This window comes from Bactrocera tryoni, chromosome 4, assembly GCF_016617805.1.
Source record: "Bactrocera tryoni isolate S06 chromosome 4, CSIRO_BtryS06_freeze2, whole genome shotgun sequence".
Lineage (NCBI taxonomy): Eukaryota > Metazoa > Arthropoda > Insecta > Diptera > Tephritidae > Bactrocera > Bactrocera tryoni.
Window position 1 is genome coordinate 45867372 of NC_052502.1, and position 18387 is coordinate 45885758.

Here is an 18387-nt window from a genome sequence, read left to right on the forward strand (position 1 = left end):
ATATGTATATAGAATAAAAAAAAATTAAAAATAATTTAAAAAATGTACCATGAATCCAAAAAACATTTTTAACTGAAAAAATATATATATAAAAAAATATGACTAAAGAAAATTAAAAGCAAGTAATTAAAAATGGAAAATATTAAATACATATATAGTTATAAAAATAAAACAAAAAGATTTATGTAAATAATCATGGACAATAAAATGTGAATGCACGTTTTTATTATTAAAAAAAAAAACTGTTTGGAAATATAAAACTTAATTATTCCAACTAGTTTTTAAAAAATTGTTTCTTAAAGACTGCTAAATATTTAAAATGTAAAATTGAATTGTTCATCTAATCGGTGTCTTGAATAACATATTTAAGGAAAATACTGCTTTTTTGCAAGAAATATTTAAAAAAAAATTTCAGCAACACATAATTTTATTAAAGTGGTAAGCAGTTAATTGAGTAATACAATTTTTTTATTTATTACAATTATATAAAAAAAATTTATTGTAAGTAAGTTTTGCAAGAAAATACAAGGTATCTGAAATAGGTAACCAGATGTAAAGTAAAGTTATGCGGCAGTCATACCCCTAATACGCTCCTACTTATGGAGTACATAAATCGGCATGACTTTATGAAGTAAAAAAGATTTCGATAAAATTTTAACCGCAGTAATATTTGCTTGTGAAATAAAAACGTGGTTATTGTTATTGTAGCTAATGTGCGCAACATTGTTATTTTTGTTGTATGGTTCTGTGGAATTCGTAATAAAAATAATGCGAAGTAGAATTGCAGAGTAGCAAGTGTTTTTCAAAATGCTTAGGCTTACATACTTATATGATTCAGCGTATGCAAAATAAATTATTTTATTTTATGGTCCCAAAGAAATGAAAAAAGAAAAAAGGGTTAAATTCGGCTGCACCCTTCACAGATGCATTTCTTTTAGTAACTATGATTTCAGTTTGTATGGAAGATATATGCTATAGCAATCCGATCTGAACAAATTTTTAGGATATTATAATAATACCTTAAGCAGTAATCCACGTCAAATTTCGTGAAGATACCACGTCGAATGCGAAAGTTTTCCATACAAGCCCTTGATTCCAATCGTTCGGTCTGTATGACAGCTGTATGATATAGTTAGCCGATCTGAACAATTTCTTCGGAGATTACATTGTTGAAATATAATGTATATAGAAAATAACCCGTGCCAACTCTTGTGAAGATACATTGCTAAATGTGAAAGTTTTCCATACAAGAACTTGAATCCGATCGTTCAGTTTGTATGGCAGCTATATGTTATAGTTGTACGATATCAGTAGTTCCGACAAATGAGCAGCTTCTTGAAGAGAAAATGACAAAATTTCAAAACGATATCTTGAAAACTGAAGGACTAGTTCGTATATATACAGACAGACAGACGGATTGACAGACAGACAGACAGACAGACATGACTATACTTTATAGGGTATTCGACGCTTTCTCCTGGGTGTTCGTGACAAACTTAATATACTCTGTTCAGGGTATAAAAATATCTAAAATAAAAAATTTTAAAATCAGCTTAAGTCTCTTGAAAATACTAATACATTTTTTAATGAAATACAGGGTGTTAACGCTAGTAAACACTAAAGTTTTAACAAATCTTTCGCCAACATCAATGATTTGAAATAACTGTATAATATATATGGCTAGTGTCTAAAAATATTTTAGATAAGATAACACTTTTCTCTATTCTTTCTTTTTCTTGGTTTAATTACAAATGTCTATAAAGTAATGCGTCACTAACACTTATCCTAATCCACTTGAGTATTTCAAAAAGTTGGAAAACCCACCTCTTCGTCGATTTCAAAGCTGCTTTTGACAGCACGAATACGAATGTGATTTCTTCAATCTGCTGGAGAAAATAATTCGAGCTGCAGAACATAACCGAGCAGGTACAATCTTTTATAAGAGTGTACAGCTGCTGGCGTATGCCGATGATATTGATATCATCTGCCTCAACACCCGCGGCGTTAATTCTGCTTTCTCCAAACTGGACAAAGCAAAGCAAATGGGTCTGGCAATGAACGAGGGCAAGACGAAATATCTCCTGTCATCAAACAAACAGTCGTCGCACTCGCGACTAGGCACCCACGTCACTGTTGACAGTCATAACTTCGAAGTTGTAAATAATTTCGTCTATCTTGGAACCAGCATCAACACCAACAACAACGTCAGCCTCGAAATCCAATCAGAACACCTAAAATATGCTTTATCGAAGGATTTCTGGAATATCTCAAGAGACGTAAATACATTAACTAATGAGAAAAAATCAGAACACATTTAGGTGCCTTTAACTCTTTGAGATCCACGATAGGCTACTTCATTTTCGCAGTGAGTATTTGGTCCAGTAGGTCGAACGTCGGTCCGTTGTGATACCAAATATCGTAAATATTGGATCATAACCTTTTCAGATCGACAAAGCGCTATTACAAATTTGTTGAAACGACTAATACCAGTTTTGGCTATGTCTTCTGTTTCGTCGAAGTTAAGATTACCGAGATGTTTCAGCCTCAGTCTTGCAAGGGCTAGACAATGGAGGAGAAAGTACCGGGATGTTTCCATCTTATCCTCTTCATACAACTGTGACAACTAGCGTCCGACAAGATTTTTAGCTTCGCCGCATGAATGCCTATTGGATGGTGTTCAGTAATAAATCCTACGATTGCGGCAAGATGAACTTTGCTTAGGGCAAGTAGTTCAGCAGATCTTTATTCTAGGCCAGAAGGATCTCGAAGTCGCGCAAATGTAAATGAATGCAAATCGATATCGATGGATGATGAACCAATATACATACATAAATCTCTAAATTTGACTTCGTGTGACGTCGAAAGGAGTTGGCATGCACTGACCACCCAGATATTCAAATTTTGCTCTCCATGGCATGTTTGTGTGGAGTAGTTTGAAGAGTAAAACATAAGTCAACAATCCTCGAACAATAGAGCAAGTCGAAACAAACGTTCGTGCCAATATTGTAAACATACGACCAATGAATTTGAAAATTTTTATGAAAAACGGGTCAATACGATCAATAACAGAATGTTACGCTCTAAATGATCGACAATAAAAGGAACGATAATATACAATATCTATTGGATAGAAACAACCTATTGTGAATACTTTTTCCGCAGTAACTGCAAAATTTTTTATTTCAAAACTGTTAACGACCACTATATATGAACATACTCTTTATAATAGTCTAAACTTCTTTAGTAGCAAGTATAATCTTCTACGAGTATATATTAATAATTTTCATAACTGTTCTCCCTGTTGCTGATTTTACTTTAGATACAAAATTCAAAGATAATTTAAATACAAAAACTGTCTGAAATACAAACAAAATCTTGTAGAACACTTCAACGCAGACTTGGAAAAATAAATGATACCAAGGAAATAGTTGCTAAAAATAAAGCACAGAGGCCAATAGCCCACAGCGCCCACATAAAAACGCACAAATGTAAACAAAACGTGGGCGAACAAAGAGAAAAGCAACAAATTTGCTTAAAGAAATATTAACGAAAGCTAAACACACAACAAGTTTTCTTTCTGCGGCCCTCTTTTTCTAAGTACTTGGGTATAATGAGAAACCTTAGCGCGAGGGGCCATTAAGCAATTTAAATATGTAGCAAATTTGTAGGACCTGAAAAAAGGCAGACAGCAGAAAAACAGCAAAAACAAAAAAAAACAAAGCACAAGTAAACATTAGCAAGTGCTGACAATGCGGAAATTTTACGCTTACTGAAATGAGCACCGTAAAATCGCATTTATAGTAAACAGTAGCTAGTGAGCTGGTCAGCTAAGCGCTATCTAACAGTATGCGGTAACAGCATATGGCTTTAATCAAGCGCATCGTTTTGATATTGATGGCCACTGAGTGCGTTCGGTTAAGCGATTGGTTGTTTGCAGACAACTGTGCATCGATTGTTCATAAACACAAAAACGGTAAATGAAACGCGAACTGATTGCAGTTGAATCAATGTTTATTTGCACTTGGAGAAACAAGAAAAACTACTGTTGTTTGTATGGGAAATAATCTTCCGAAGAAATGAGGAAAGTAATCACATCAATATCTATGCAGTCATTCAGTGCATGCCCCAGCAAATCTGGTTTAGTGATGGTGTTAATTTTCTTATACAACTGTATATAAGCATTTTAAGCATTTTTCTTTGGTCTAGAGCTTGTCTAGAAAGAGTAGAATACGGGGAGTAACAGTGTACAAGCCAGCGCCTACAAATTAACTTACAGTTACTTGACAGCTGTTTTACGGCTGCTACGGAATGCTTAGCAGTCACAATCGTTAGCCATTTTAACAGCTAAAGGTCGAAGTCTTGCGTATAGAGTACAACAATTACAATTGTAACAGTATGCATGTCAATAAAAAAAACTCTAGATTGACTTGAAATCTTCTTCCTGTGGACGTAAAGACTGGAGCCTACCGTCGTCGAACTAATTGGATCTTATCAATGCGACTTTAGACCTCAAAAGACTACAATCGACTAGATTCTCAACATGCGCCAAATCTTGCAAAATACCTCTGAAAGGAAGATCGACATACACCACCTCTTCTTCAATTTTAAAGCCGCCTTCGACAGCACGAAAAGGAATATCTGAACTTAGTATCCCCGCAAAGCTAATAATGCTGTGTAGGCGGACGTTGGGCACCACCAAAGCTCTGTCAGGATCGGGAAAGACCTCTCCGAGTCGTCCGATACCAAGCGAGGTTTCAAACAAGGGGAATCCCTATCGTGTGACTTCTTCAATCTATTGCTGGAGAAAATAATAGAAGCTGCAGAGCAGACGATACAATTTTCTATAAGAGTGTACAGCTGCTTTCGTACGCCGATAATTTGATATCATTGGCCTCAACAACCGCGGCGTTAGTTCTGCTTTCTCTAGACTGGATAAGGAAGCAAAGCAAATGGGTCTGGTAGTGAGCGAGGGTAAGACGAAATGTCGCAAAGAAGAAGAACAAGCCATATTTGAAACAGTCTCTCAGAAATGAACCAAGTGAGGAAAAAAGTAAATATAACACAAAATTTAGTGTTGAGCGGCTAATCTGTCGAACCATTTTGCCGTCATAACCTATTGGAACAATTGTTCATGATGCTAAATCATAAATTGATAATGATCAATCAATCGCTGATGCAATATGCCGCCTTATGACAGTTGTCAAAAATACAAAAAAAATTTAAATTAACGAAAGCACGTTTTTGACATTTTAAAGTTCACTGACATCCATCCATTTACTTCATTTCCATTTTACTCAAACACTAAAACTATTTATAGAGAAAACCAACCAGCAACAAAAAGAACATACATATTTAAAAACTTTCAAACCGAACATACACTTTCTTCGTTTCCAAGCGAATAGCAATCCAGCAAAGAAGCCGTTGAAACGCAGAAAAAGAAAAAAAGTTGTTTTTGTGGAAATAGGTCAACAGAATAAATCAGTTACCAATAGCAGCGAGCACGAACTGAGATAAATTAAAGAAAAGTGTGAAATGCAAAGAGCAGCAACAACAAGCAGCTTTGACTTGCAGTGGCAAACACTGAAACGAGAACGCGTGCGCACAGGTCAACGGTGAACATGTAAAAGCTGTTGCTATTATACAAGATTGTAATCGTATATGTAAGTATGTATGCATGTATGTGTACATGGATATTATTTTACGAGTAAACATTTTTCGAAGCTCAATTTTACAGTTACTTTTTTTGGCTTAATTGGCGAAGATTGGGTATTTAAAGAACGATTACAATAGTCGTTTATTGTCTAGAATGCCAGCCGAAACGGTTAAATAATTAAATGCCGGGATGTAGAAGAAGTTAACGGAGTGAAGCAAGCAAAAAGTCTACGCAACCAGATTACAGACTTCATTGAAAAGTGCGCTTTTGCTCTTTATGGCCAATTTGGGATATTGTTTCGAATTTATTTATAGAATAAGTAAGTGGCGCCATAGAGAATTGTAAAAAAAAATACTTCATTCGATTTTCTATTTTTACAAGAACAACACTCGAATATTGACATGCTAAAGAGAGATAGAGAGAGTGGGAGATCTGCAGAATAAACTTGCGTTAGAAAGATAGATCCTAGATCAAGACAAATGGATCTTCATAACCGACATGGACCTGATTATTTTTCACGATGAAGAACTGTTACGTCAATAGCAATTTCCAAAAATGTTACAGTAAAGAAATGTAAGACTATATTCGAGTCCCTCAGCTTCGCGATCTGAAATTTTGCATACATCCTTTTAGGGTAACTAAGAAGCCGCTTACTTGCCGCAACCGACCAAAATAATGTTCTCGTATGGAATTTTTTATTATTTGACAAGATATCTTTACGAAATTTCGCACCGATTATTGACGAATACAACGCTACAATCTCCGCCGATATCGTTGAGATCCGACCACTATAGCATATTGCTATTACTCAAGCTTGCCAATCAGATTTCCATACCATAAGAATTCAATTTAGAAAGCAGCAAGAATAGCAGCCGTGGAATAGACTGTACACGATGACCGTGGAGTGCCGATTCGGCGCCGTTCGCAGCAACTCGGACTGACGTATGGCACGACTTGGCGCATTTTATATCCAGCTCTTAAATGAAAAGCTTATAAAATACAACTTGTGTAAGAACTGAAGCCGCTTGACCTTCCCAAGCAACATCGCATTGCTCTATGAGCTCTTGAAAAATTCCAAGCAGATCCGACGTTTTCGAGCCAAATTTTGTTCAGCGATGAGACCTATTTCTGGCTCAATGGGTATGTATGTACATAAATAAGCAAAAATGCAGCTTTTGAGACCAAGAACAACCTGAAAAGATTCAAGAGCTGCCATTTCATCCCTGTGAACTTGGTGATATTTTTCAACAAGACCCATCAATCAATGGATTTATTGAGAGCAGATAATTTGGGACGGTCGATTGGCCACCGAGATTGTGTGATATCACAACGCTAGCCTTTTTCCTGTAGGGTTTCTGAGTCATCGAAAATTGGACTCAACGGATGGGAAACCTGCGACATAGCCGCGGCCTGCATTTGAAAGAGATAATCTTCAAAAAATAAATTTCAAAAAAGGTTATTTTGAATGATGATAAAAATTTCCTTTAAATTTGAAGTTTTTGTGTTTTTTCATAAAAAAAAAGTAGGGAAACATCGATTTGGATTTCCCTCCGCCATCGGTGCAGTCGAAGTAAACGATTCTTCTTGGTTTTAAATACCTTTTTCAAGCAGAAATCAAGCCTCCATATATAATATATAGTTTTATAGCATATTTGAGATGAGATGAAGTCATTATCACAAAACTTGATATTTAAAATCAAAGAATAAAATGCAAACATAGCACTTTTCACGGTATAATCAGCATTCAAATACAATATAAACAATAAAATTCAATTTTATAAGTAAAAACGTTACTCAATACAATTAATTTTCTTATTAAATGAAACGGCAAGGCATAACACATGACAATCAGTGTAAACAATACAACAAAAGCACTGATTCATCAAGTTCATCGCCATAGTTACAACAAAGAGAGATTACGCTGCTATTTTCATACAACTGTTCTTGGGTAATTATTGTTTGCAAAAACAAAAAAAAATAATAATAATAAAAATAGTGATTAACAAAGGGCCGTATCACTGTAAGTAATAAATAGCGAATACAAATGAATAATAATGAACTTGAATTACTTCGCTTGAGCTTATTAGCGGAACTTATTAGTTGAGCAAAAAATAATTGTTGATAAAAAAGGTATTGTTTTCTGAACTTATGCACACACATACACATACATTATAATGGGGCACGAAGTTGGTAATACCCAGTAGAAATCGTCGGAGACCCATCAATGTTTATAGTGTATAAATGATCAGAGTGACGAGCTGAGTCGGTTTGGTCATGTCCTGTCTGTCTATCTGTGTACATATACTACAATGTATTAGTTCCCCAGTTTTTGCAATACCGATGTAAAATTTGGCATAAGTCAGTTTCTTCCCTGGCAGTTGATCATTTGTCAGAACTGTCGATGCTGGACCCATATAGCTGCCATACAAATTGATCGATAAAATTTAATCCATGCATGAAAAGCCTTTGGATTTGACAAGCTATTTTCACGAAATTTGGTATAGAATATAGTCCAAAGCAACATTATGTACAAAAAAATTGTTCAGATCAAATCACTATAGCATATGGCCGGTATACAAACTGACAGACCAAAATCTTTTTGTACCATAAAAATGCACTTGTTAAAGGTATATATTATAACTGCTTGCAACCAAAGTAAACGTTTTTTCTTGTTTAATACACATTTTAAGCGGAAAATAAATAGCAAACAACAAATACATGCATGCTATCACGAGCAATCTTGAACAATGAACAGCTTCTTGCAGACAAATTTGTTTGATTTTCACATGAAAATAAGTCAGTTCTTTAAATATTGACAACAACTACGCTGACCAATTTAAAAATACTTGAAGACAAAGGCAATTGTTGATTTGATGGCGGCAGAATTGTAAAATAGCATATTTGCTCATACCAATGCACATAAGAGAACGTCTACTAAGTCAATATGTGGGCATAATTTATAAAAGAAAAATTAAGGTACTTACATGGTAAATGTATACCATCTGATCAAACTTGAACTGGACTGGGCCGAATCGGTAAAAAATTGTTTCCTAGATTTGTACAACACATTTTTTATTTTTATGTGAAGTTTGATCTCGATATCTCAATTTTTATTATGGAACGAGTTTGCTTGATATTTTTTCCCAATTTGTGCATCAATGAAAATGTTGAAGAAGTATTTTGGTGAGTCTACTTTATCACATAAGTATTTGAATGATATGAAGCAATTAATGAAGGTCGTGAAGTTATCGGAACTTTACTTATGTCAGTCATCCATCCAGATCCACTAAAAACGATATCATCGAAAAAAAAATTAAAACCGTCATGTTGGCATGAGAGAGAGTCTTTTGGAAATACGATTTCAACCAGAAGTCACAAGAAAATGTTTGACAACTTCGCTGAAGACCCTACATTCATCAAATGCATCATTACTGGTGGCGAGATGTGGGTTTTATGAATATGACATCGAAACTTTTCAGAAACCCAGCAAATTGGTCTTAAAAAATGAGCCGAAAGAACTAAAATTCGCTAAGAGCCATGCCATCCGAGGCTTATAACAAGTGTATGGAAAATTTTATTAAGCATGACAAGCTTGTAGTAGCTCAGGAGCCTATTTTGAAGGCGAAAATAATGATTTGTATTATAATATGTGAAAATGTTTAATTTTGACAGTCTGTGTCATATTTGATCAGATGTTATTTACATATATTACATTTACAAACACACTAATCCACTTATAAATATAAATACTTTCTCCGCCTTTTCGAAGTGTTCATTACTCATTCAACAGGCAATGTGGTTAACCAAACTTTAAGCGGCTTGAAATCTTATCAGCTGTAAAAATGACTAATACTACTAATAATACTATGACTACACCTAAATTTCTACACAAAAAAATTACGTTTCACCAACAATTCTGCTCTCCATGTACAATTCTCCTCACATGTACGTTCAGTGAAATTCCCCATTACGGACAATCCTTATAGCCGGACACCTCACATACCCATAACCGGTTAACTTTCATAAACACGGCATTTCCTTAATATTTTCATATAAAAGTAATACCCTTAACCAGACTTGAGTACGTCACTAAAGAATATTTTTAAGATTGGAATTCTTATCTTATCTCTTGAAAATATTTTCATTTTATTGGGATTTTATTTTACTTTTGTGAAGAGTCTAAGTAAACAAATTGTATTGTAAGGTATTAGACGATTGCAGCTTTAATAGAGGTTGTATTTTGAGGCAATTTGCGCTTAGTTTAAATTGAATGAATCATTACGGGAGAATGAAAGCCCTTTTTTAATTGTTGGAACGACAGCGAATTTAGTTCCAAGGTCATTGCAGGATAGTCCAAATTTAGACTGTTGAACGCATCGATATATTCCATTACTGGCGAAATAAGAAAAAAGTTGAATTTTTTAAAATCGCTACTAAATGTTAATAAATTTATACATTCATTTTGTTCGGTGCAAGTTACGTTCATTGCCAGCAATGTGCTTCGTACTTTCACAATTTGATGATAACGATAAAAGTAAGAAATAATATGACAGTTTGTGATTTCCAGTAAAACATTTGAAGTTCCTTATCAAGGCTTTACAATTTTCCTAAGATTAGAACTGTATAATGTAAAAAGATACGAGCTCTCAAAAGCCAATTTCCGCCTACAACTTTATACACGCACATAGGTAAAAATATTTGTTTCTATAAGATTTTGTTTTTGAGAACTATTATTGTTCTGCTTCCCTTTCATATTTAATTTGACGTTCAGTGGAATTCTTCACGTAAATATCACAAATTCAGAAAAAGTCAGCACTTGCATTCCAAATTAAGTGAAATCTGCAATAAGCAGCAGAAAACACAAATAACAGTCATCATCACGTGACACCAAAAGCCTTGTTGGTACAACTAAACACAAATAATCATACATTTGTATGCATAGAGGAAAGCAGGTGGTGAATGAGGAGCACTTTGGCAAATAATGATATTTTTATGGCGTTGGCGGAGACAACTACACGAGGAGCACTATAGCACAGTAATGAGAGGTATAGTGGGCTAAATTTAAATTGTAAATAGGTGAGTATAAAACCGCAGTGCCACAAATTAATGAAAGCACAAATTAATTTTTCGAGAACAATGGCACAATGTAGAAAGTGACACATAAAAGCCAAACAATCTGATGACTACAATCATTTGTTTACATGTTACAAGAGTTCAATTTGCGAATCCTCAATCTCAACAGAAACGTGCCTGCTTAATCCACCAACTAGTTGTTTGCATACAAATATGTTTACTTTGTTATTTTCGCTAAACTCACACTCATTTCGTGATGGCTAATTGTTAAAAGTATTATTGTGGAGAGTATTAAAAAGTGAAAATAAAATTGAAATTGACCAGCCGTGCAACGTTGCATATTAATCGCATTGGTCACTGCCATTCAAAGGCTTTTGACCCAAGATGGAGTTAGAGGGGGCATGCCATGATCGCCCTACCATTAACTATTTAAATATTTTCATACTGCTAGAGCAAAAACAACTTCGGTATTATTCTTTAACAAATAAAAATTACATTCCATTTTTAATATAATTTGCCGCATTCGACGACTTTTTGCTACACTCAATTTTGCCTTGTACTGTGAGCTTTGTCTTTATGAAACTTTGAAACTCAGAAACTGCTCAGTTATGGTTTTTCTTAAAACCAGTTCTCTGCTAATCAAACTATATATTAGTGAGGTGCTGTTGAAGCAGCTTTTGCTTCCATTGCATGCACATACACATATGTGTACACATGTATGGTACACAAAGAAAGTGGCTGCTCACAATTCCGTCAGCCAGTGGCATTGATATAAACAATGACGGTGAGTCGGCCACCGACGCAGTTAGCTATGCCAATAATGCGCTGACACAAAATCACGAATTATGGCTAACACAATGGGTGCAATTGATGCTTCTGAAAACTTACAATTAATTTTTCTTGTTCACACATAATACACTAATTATTTTGAACACACTTCTTAATAGTTAAATATAATTTGTTCACCGTAGCATATTATTATTAAATTACGTTTGGACTTACCAGTTACTTGTATGTGCGTTGGACTCCACATTTTAAATTTCCAATTACAGCGTTCACTCCAATCTGAAAATTAACTTTTTTCCTCAATTTTCACTTTTTTTAATTTCCAATAAGAATAATATATTTTAAATCAGCCAGTTGTATGATATTGCGTTTTTGCACGATTCTTTTCTTTTTTATTGGATTTTCACCTTTGCTTTAAAACTTTTTTGTTAGCTTCACCGACATCACAACACTTCACTGCACTTGCTTTTTACAATCACCTTAACACTGCCGAGAATATTTTGATATTTTATACCTACGACACATTAAAAATATATTAAATTACAGAACAAACAAAAAAAATCACTTAACCCGATTGTATTCTTAAAACACAATACCAATATTACCTGTATTTAAAGCGCTAAATGAAATAACTGGAAATAACAACCGAACAGGTCAAATTGCAAAAAACGAGTGACAGCTGTTCACCAAAGAATTTCTAACGAATAAAAGTAACGAGTACAAAGCCGCAGCGCTGCATTTTAATTTTGTCCACAATGTTTAAAGAGAATCTTTGTCTTTTACTTTTATTAAAAGAGGAAACTAAATAAACTGAATAATGATAATGAGTGAAGAGATAATGGTTTTATTTTAATGAATCGGAGGTTTTGAAATCATAAATAATCACAAAATATATTATCACATTCTGGTTGTGTAAAAATTAAGCATAAAAAACAGGCGACATCTGCCGGAGGATTGCGCTTTCAAAACAACTATGCGAAATGTCATTTATGCATTTGTTTTGATTATCTCAATTAAAATTTACGAGTTTTATTATTCTGACTAAGAAAATTCTAAAAATTCGATATAGCAAGTATTATTTACCATTTGAATAAAGGAAATTGTGTACAAATTTCATTCCACTACAAATACAAATTACAAAATGGTTTGTGTGCCTTGTTTCATCATTCCTGTGCTGCTGTACATCTGGCACAAATTTATCCAACCATATGTATTACCTATTATACAGCGTTATTGGAATCCTTGGGAGAAAAAGGATACTCAGGGTAATGTAATAAAAAATACACCCGAGTTTCCATTCGAATGCAAAGGCGGCGCTTGCCCCTTCACTGGATCTAAAAACAAAACTTTAACCAATGACGGAAGTGAAAAGTCAGCTGTTGTGAAGGACGCTGTGGATTCCAGCTCCAGTGGGCCAGATGCAAAGAAAGAAAACTGAAATTATACTAGTGCAATTAGGTTACATGTATAACTGTATGTAATATACAATTTACAACTTAATGACCAATGAAAAATACATAAACTTGGGGCTGGGCATAATGAAGGCAACTATATGATTACTGTATAATCAAAAGCAGACGGGTATTAGTGACACTTTTGCACAGCTGTGTGCAAAGTAAATTTTTTTGTTTTGCATTTTAAATAACTGTATTACCTTAGCTAAACATTTAATTGTAAATAAAGCTGATTTTTCGAACTAAAAGCTGTGTTTTTGTTTAGTTACACGTTTTAATGCGTAATACGCTCATCCGTCCCGAACAGCTAAAGGTCGCTCCAGCGAGGTTATTCACTTTAGCGAAAACTTGGTCACGTGCGCTTTTTCACTGCGCCTATTTGTATGCAAAAATTAATACAAATTTATAAGAAAATAATTTTCTTGGGTAAAATGAAAAAAAAACCGGTACTTTAATAACAGTTTTCACAGTTGCATTTTTTATATCAAAAAATGGTATGAAAAATCTTTATTCTGAATTTGATCGGTCGGTTTGTGTGTTAGCTATATACTGTAGTGGTCCGATATGAACCATATGTTCGGGGTTTTTAGCTATGCTCTGCATAATAATCTGTGCGAAATTTCGGAAAGATATCTCGTCAAATAATAATGAAATGCTATAGAAGTCCGGTATCGGCAATTCCGAAAACTGCGCAGTTTCTTGAGGAGAAAAAGGCGTGATTTCAGATCGATATTTTAAAAACTTAGCCTATACAACCAATGCAAAAGAATACAATAAAAACCGTTCCCCCGTCAGTCGGGTCTATGTAACCGCTTCTACTTAACCGGAACGGACCTGGATTGTTTTCTATCCGGCCAAGGACTGTCAACTCGACACAATTTTTCCCCACTACAACAACAAAACTAACAATAACAATAATTTTTAACAATAAAATAAAAACCTGTAATTTATTTTATAAAAATATGTAATGTTTTATTAATGTCTTTTTAAAGATTTTCGCTTAATTGCTTAATTCGTTATAACTACTGCTACAGAAAACTTAAAATATACTTTGCAAAGCACTATTTTACATGATCTATATTAAATGCAAACGCATTGTAAAACATGACGAAATAAAAATAGTTACCACGATATTTTTTTATAAAGTCAAAAGCATTAAAGGGAACAGAAAATGTTGGACAGCGGACAATGAGCAGCGTAGACGCGTTAAAAACAAAAAAAAAACAAAACAGAAAACAAAAAGTTAACTAAATTAAAGCTTTTTCGCAAGTGTATGCGCCAACAAGAGATACGAGTCATATTACAAAAATAATAATTAATAAATTCTTAGAGCATATTTGAGGCTCTGCAAACGTGACGCATAGAAATAAAAATTATTTAGCAATAAAACAGTACTACTGACGGTGTATTTCGTATATATGTATATAAAAAAATCACTAAATCACTATTTAAATGCTAAAAGAGCACATTAATTAATTTTAAATAAAATTATGTCTTTTATGTTGCATGTCTTGTTGTCTTGTGCGCAGAGCGTTCATTATAAGCGACATATTCACACAGTCAATAATAGCAAAGTGTACATAATTATGCATAAATGTGTTTTTGTAGTTGTAACGCACATAATTTCAATTTTCAATTAAAAAATTACTTAAATTACGGCGTCTACTACAACAATTTGAACTACAACTACTTTATAAATAACGCTTTAACGCATAAGAAATACAAAAATTAATGCTTAGAGTATTCATTAATAAAATTAACTATAAACTAATTTAAAAATTGTTCACCAATTACAGCATGTTTTTAATATTTACTAAACATTAATAATTCGCAATTAATTTCGTTTAATTTACATTAAAACACTGAATATTTATATATATTTAAATATTACGCACATTGCTATTACATAATATGCTGATTTTTACTACTTTTTTTAGACAACTTACCGCTAAACGTATTAGTTATACTTAAGTCATAGACATGAGATACTTTTTACAGTTGCTTTTGCTAGCGCACATTGCTTATAAGCACTTTGTTAAAATTATTTGTTTTACGCTTCATTGCTATTTTTAATTATAATTTCATTAAAAAAAATTATATTATGCAATTACTTTTAAATACAAAATTGTAATACCTAACAATATTGGAAGAGTTTCAGCGCACTTATGGCTAACATTCTATACTAGCAGCAATTATACATTTATTTAACGCTCGCCAATGCAGCGCAGCGTTGCTTTCATGTTAATTTGTTTTAATTTTTTTTATGATAAAATAAGTCTAGTGTGTCTTCAGTTTGCCGCATGCTTGTAAAATTTTGTAATACTAATTGTTTTTGTGCTGCTCACTTTTCACTTTTATATTAAACTAATTAAAATCTTTTTTACACATTTTTTGCAAATTTAAACAAATGAACTTTCAATAAAAAAACACTAATATCAATAACAATAGGCAATTAATAATTGGTGATCGCGTTGGGCTGTGAGCTAAAAATTTTATTTTGGAAGTACCGAAGCAAGTGTCAGAAATTTTAATTGGAAGTAGAATGACAGCTGGAAATTTTATTTGCCATTTTGTGCAAATTTTTAATTTTAGATATTTTTAATGTGAATTATAGTTTGCGATTCACATTTAGGTAGCAAAAAAATAAAATTATTGTGTAAATTTGGAAAGTATTTAACGCGTCTCAGATAATTCTTTTTTAATTTTTGGAGCAAGCAGTTATAGTTTTGGTTATAGCTATCCCAGTAATCGGTTCTACTGCTGTGTTGTAGCGACAGAAAACAGTCATGAAGTAATTTCGAGGCATAGTGCCCAGTTAACAGACCCGGATAAAAGTCCAGGTCCGTTCCGGTTACTTAGACCCGACTGTCGTGGGAACGGAATCGGTTCTACTCAAACGCAGCGGCACCAAGTTTTTATAAGGCGAAAGACTGCCATGTTGCTGCTTTTTCAAAAGGATCTTTGAGGAATATTTTTTAGTCACTACAAAAACAACAAGTTTGTGGGTAACAGAGATGCGGTCCTTCGTACAATAAGACTTTTTAGTTTATAATATATTTTTGGTTATTTTCCAAATAATAAAATATTATTGTTTTAAGCTATAAAATACTATAAAGTGTAAATATAATTTTCAAATTTTTTTGAATTGTTGTTGTTTAATGTTGCACAAAAACTTCCAAGATTATATTTATGCTTTTTGTTTACAAAAAAAAAATAATTTTAAGCTTATTGCTTACACTAAAAAATATTTTATATTTCTAAGCTTCTTACCAACAAGAAAAAAAATTTAAAAATTTCAAATTTAATTTCTATTGCTTCTCAAATAAAATTATTAACCCACAACAACACGCATTATAACATTTAAAAAACACCATAACTTTACTTCCTTCCCCGCAATTTCGTCGCTATTCACAAAACGTGCGCATAATATTTATAAGGGGTACTATTTTCGGTTTGCATATTAAGAGTATGCTGTTTTTTACACTACATATACTATATACATATATGTATGTATGTGTGTGTATAACTAATTTTGTTTGCATAAAACTTATGCATATATATATTTATGTTTATGTATTTACTACTCTGGTAGGAGATTCGATTGTGAGTTTCTTTTTTGCAGCTGATTTTTTGATTTACTTGTTCATTAACGGTATGTAATTATGTATGTATGTATATTACTAAGGAATTATTTTGTATGCTATGTATGTAGTAGTGTGTGCGCATATGTATAGTGTAGCAAAAGCCTAAACGAATTTCAGTTTAAGCATTTTTGTTCGTTTGCTCGTTGCTGTGCACATTAATATGCTTGTGGGTGTATTAGACAATAAAAAAGAGCAATAATTTACAATAGGCACCGCAGCTCTTGGATCAATGCACGCTTTAAAGCCTCACCACACACGCCTGCATTTAGATATGCGCTTTATAACTGTATAATTATGCGTAAACTATATTTATATATAGTAAGTGTGTATGTATGTATGTATACGTATGGTTAATAAAATGCATACTTAAAAAATATGGCTGAGTTCCTTTTCTGAAAAGGAAGCATCTAAGTCTCCATGCAGCCGGGTGTCGCGCCTGTGCGTGTCATATACAACAACAATAACAATAATAATAATAACTACATACATACGCGTATGTATGTTTGTATGTGTAATTGTTAAAGCGCGCCGCAAGCACCACATTGACGCCACATTTGCTTTCAGTTCGTTCGTGCTCTACTGCTCGTTTAAATATTTTTATCTGATAATATAAGTAAAGTTTTTTAATAATTTTTTTCACTTTTTACACGCACATTTTCGTCTCTTGTTTTGTACAAAACTAAATGCTACTAGTTATATGTAAGTATATTTCTATAAATGTATGTCTGTATGTATAACGTTAAAGCTAGGATGCTAGCGAATGTTTACCCAACACACACACACACACTCATGTGCGCTCACATTGGCGCGCGTCGCAGCACAGCAGCAGCGTTTACCGCTGTCACCTGTGCTTATTGTCAAATGTAAATGGCCTCCGAACCCTTATTGGCCTGATGTCCGCCGGAGATGTAGAGATTATTGCCCGCTGGCGATTGCACGCCCTCCGACCAGTCCGATGTGGAGCGTGGCGATGAGCTCGACCAATGGCCGGGCGATTCCGGTGAGGGCGTGGGGTAGCTATCGAGCGTTTGCACCAGATGTTGCGGCGTCAGGCCACCGGAGTGCTGACTCGTCGGCGTTAGATACTGGTAGAAGGCCTGATTGTGCTGGGAGGATGGCGAGAGCATGTTGGTGGCGGGCGAGGAGCCCGACATAGTGCTCTGTATCGAAGGCGGATTCATTTGGCCGGAGTGAAATGAATCTGTCGATGAAAACAAAACGAAAGTGTTAATGTCAATTGTCTTATAGTTTCGAGTATTAAGAGAAGAAGTTTCGAACAACTCACCTGGTGAACCGCAAAAGCCGTTCAAGTCCAAACCGGCCGAGCCGAAGTCGAGGCTGCCAAGCTGTTGCTGGTGTTGTTGCATAGTTTGCATTATTGCACTACTTTTCGAATTCTGTTGCTGCTGATGTTGCTGTTGTTGTTGCTGCAGCTGTTGTTGCTGCTGCTGCTGTTGCTGTGTTTGTTGTGGCGCCATCATCATGCCATCACTGCCGGTTGGCGAGACAATGCCCACACTCACCGGTGAATTTTGTTGTGATAAACTCTGACTGCTGGGCGATTGAAAGCTCATGCTTTGCGGCGAGTTCATCGACGCATTGCTCTGTGGCCCGTTCGTCGAATTGCTGTTCGTGTTGTTCACAGCGCCACCCAGCAGCGAGTTCACATTATTGCCGAACTGCTTCTGGTGCGTGGCATGTCGCATGGCCTGCATGTGTGTGGGCGAGGTGGGCAGACTGGGATGCGATTTCACGGGCGACGGCGAACCTGTGGCGG

The 18387-nt window shown here is 34.4% G+C and overlaps 3 protein-coding genes across 6 annotated transcripts in view; 1 reads left to right on the top strand and 2 right to left on the bottom strand.

Annotated features, from left to right (window-relative positions):
- LOC120776174 (rab11 family-interacting protein 1) overlaps positions 1-12183 on the bottom strand; it is a 47046-nt gene extending 34863 nt beyond the window's left edge. For 3 of the 4 annotated variants that reach the window (XR_005705400.1, XR_005705398.1, XM_040106787.1), the window contains exons 1-2: positions 12118-12183; positions 11729-12026 (exon numbers count right to left, since the gene is read on the bottom strand). Coding sequence is in view for 1 of the 4 variants with exons in the window: in XM_040106787.1 (XP_039962721.1) it covers positions 11729-11759 (31 nt within the window). In the remaining 3 variants the exon portion in view is untranslated. The other variant, XR_005705399.1, reaches the window with a different exon arrangement.
- Positions 12184-12502: 319 nt separating this feature from the next.
- LOC120774550 (UPF0729 protein GD16342) lies at positions 12503-13214 on the top strand. Its single transcript, XM_040104280.1, has one exon. The coding sequence runs from the start codon at positions 12654-12656 to the stop codon at positions 12948-12950; it is 297 nt and encodes a 98-aa protein (XP_039960214.1). The 5' UTR covers positions 12503-12653; the 3' UTR covers positions 12951-13214.
- A 3044-nt stretch (positions 13215-16258) lies between these two features.
- Positions 16259-18387, bottom strand: part of LOC120773568 (neurogenic locus Notch protein) — a 166065-nt gene continuing 163936 nt past the window's right edge. Inside the window, exons 9-10 of the mRNA XM_040102538.1 lie at positions 17896-18378; positions 16259-17811 (exon numbers count right to left, since the gene is read on the bottom strand). Coding sequence (XP_039958472.1) covers positions 17468-17811; positions 17896-18378 — 827 coding nt within the window. The 3' untranslated portion in view covers positions 16259-17467. The remainder of the gene's footprint in view (positions 17812-17895; positions 18379-18387) is intronic.

Bases quoted from the DNA above. Each gene is read 5' to 3' on its own strand.
- LOC120774550 (XM_040104280.1), top strand. From the start codon at position 12,654: ATGGTTTGTGTGCCTTGTTTCATCATTCCTGTGCTGCTGTACATCTGG.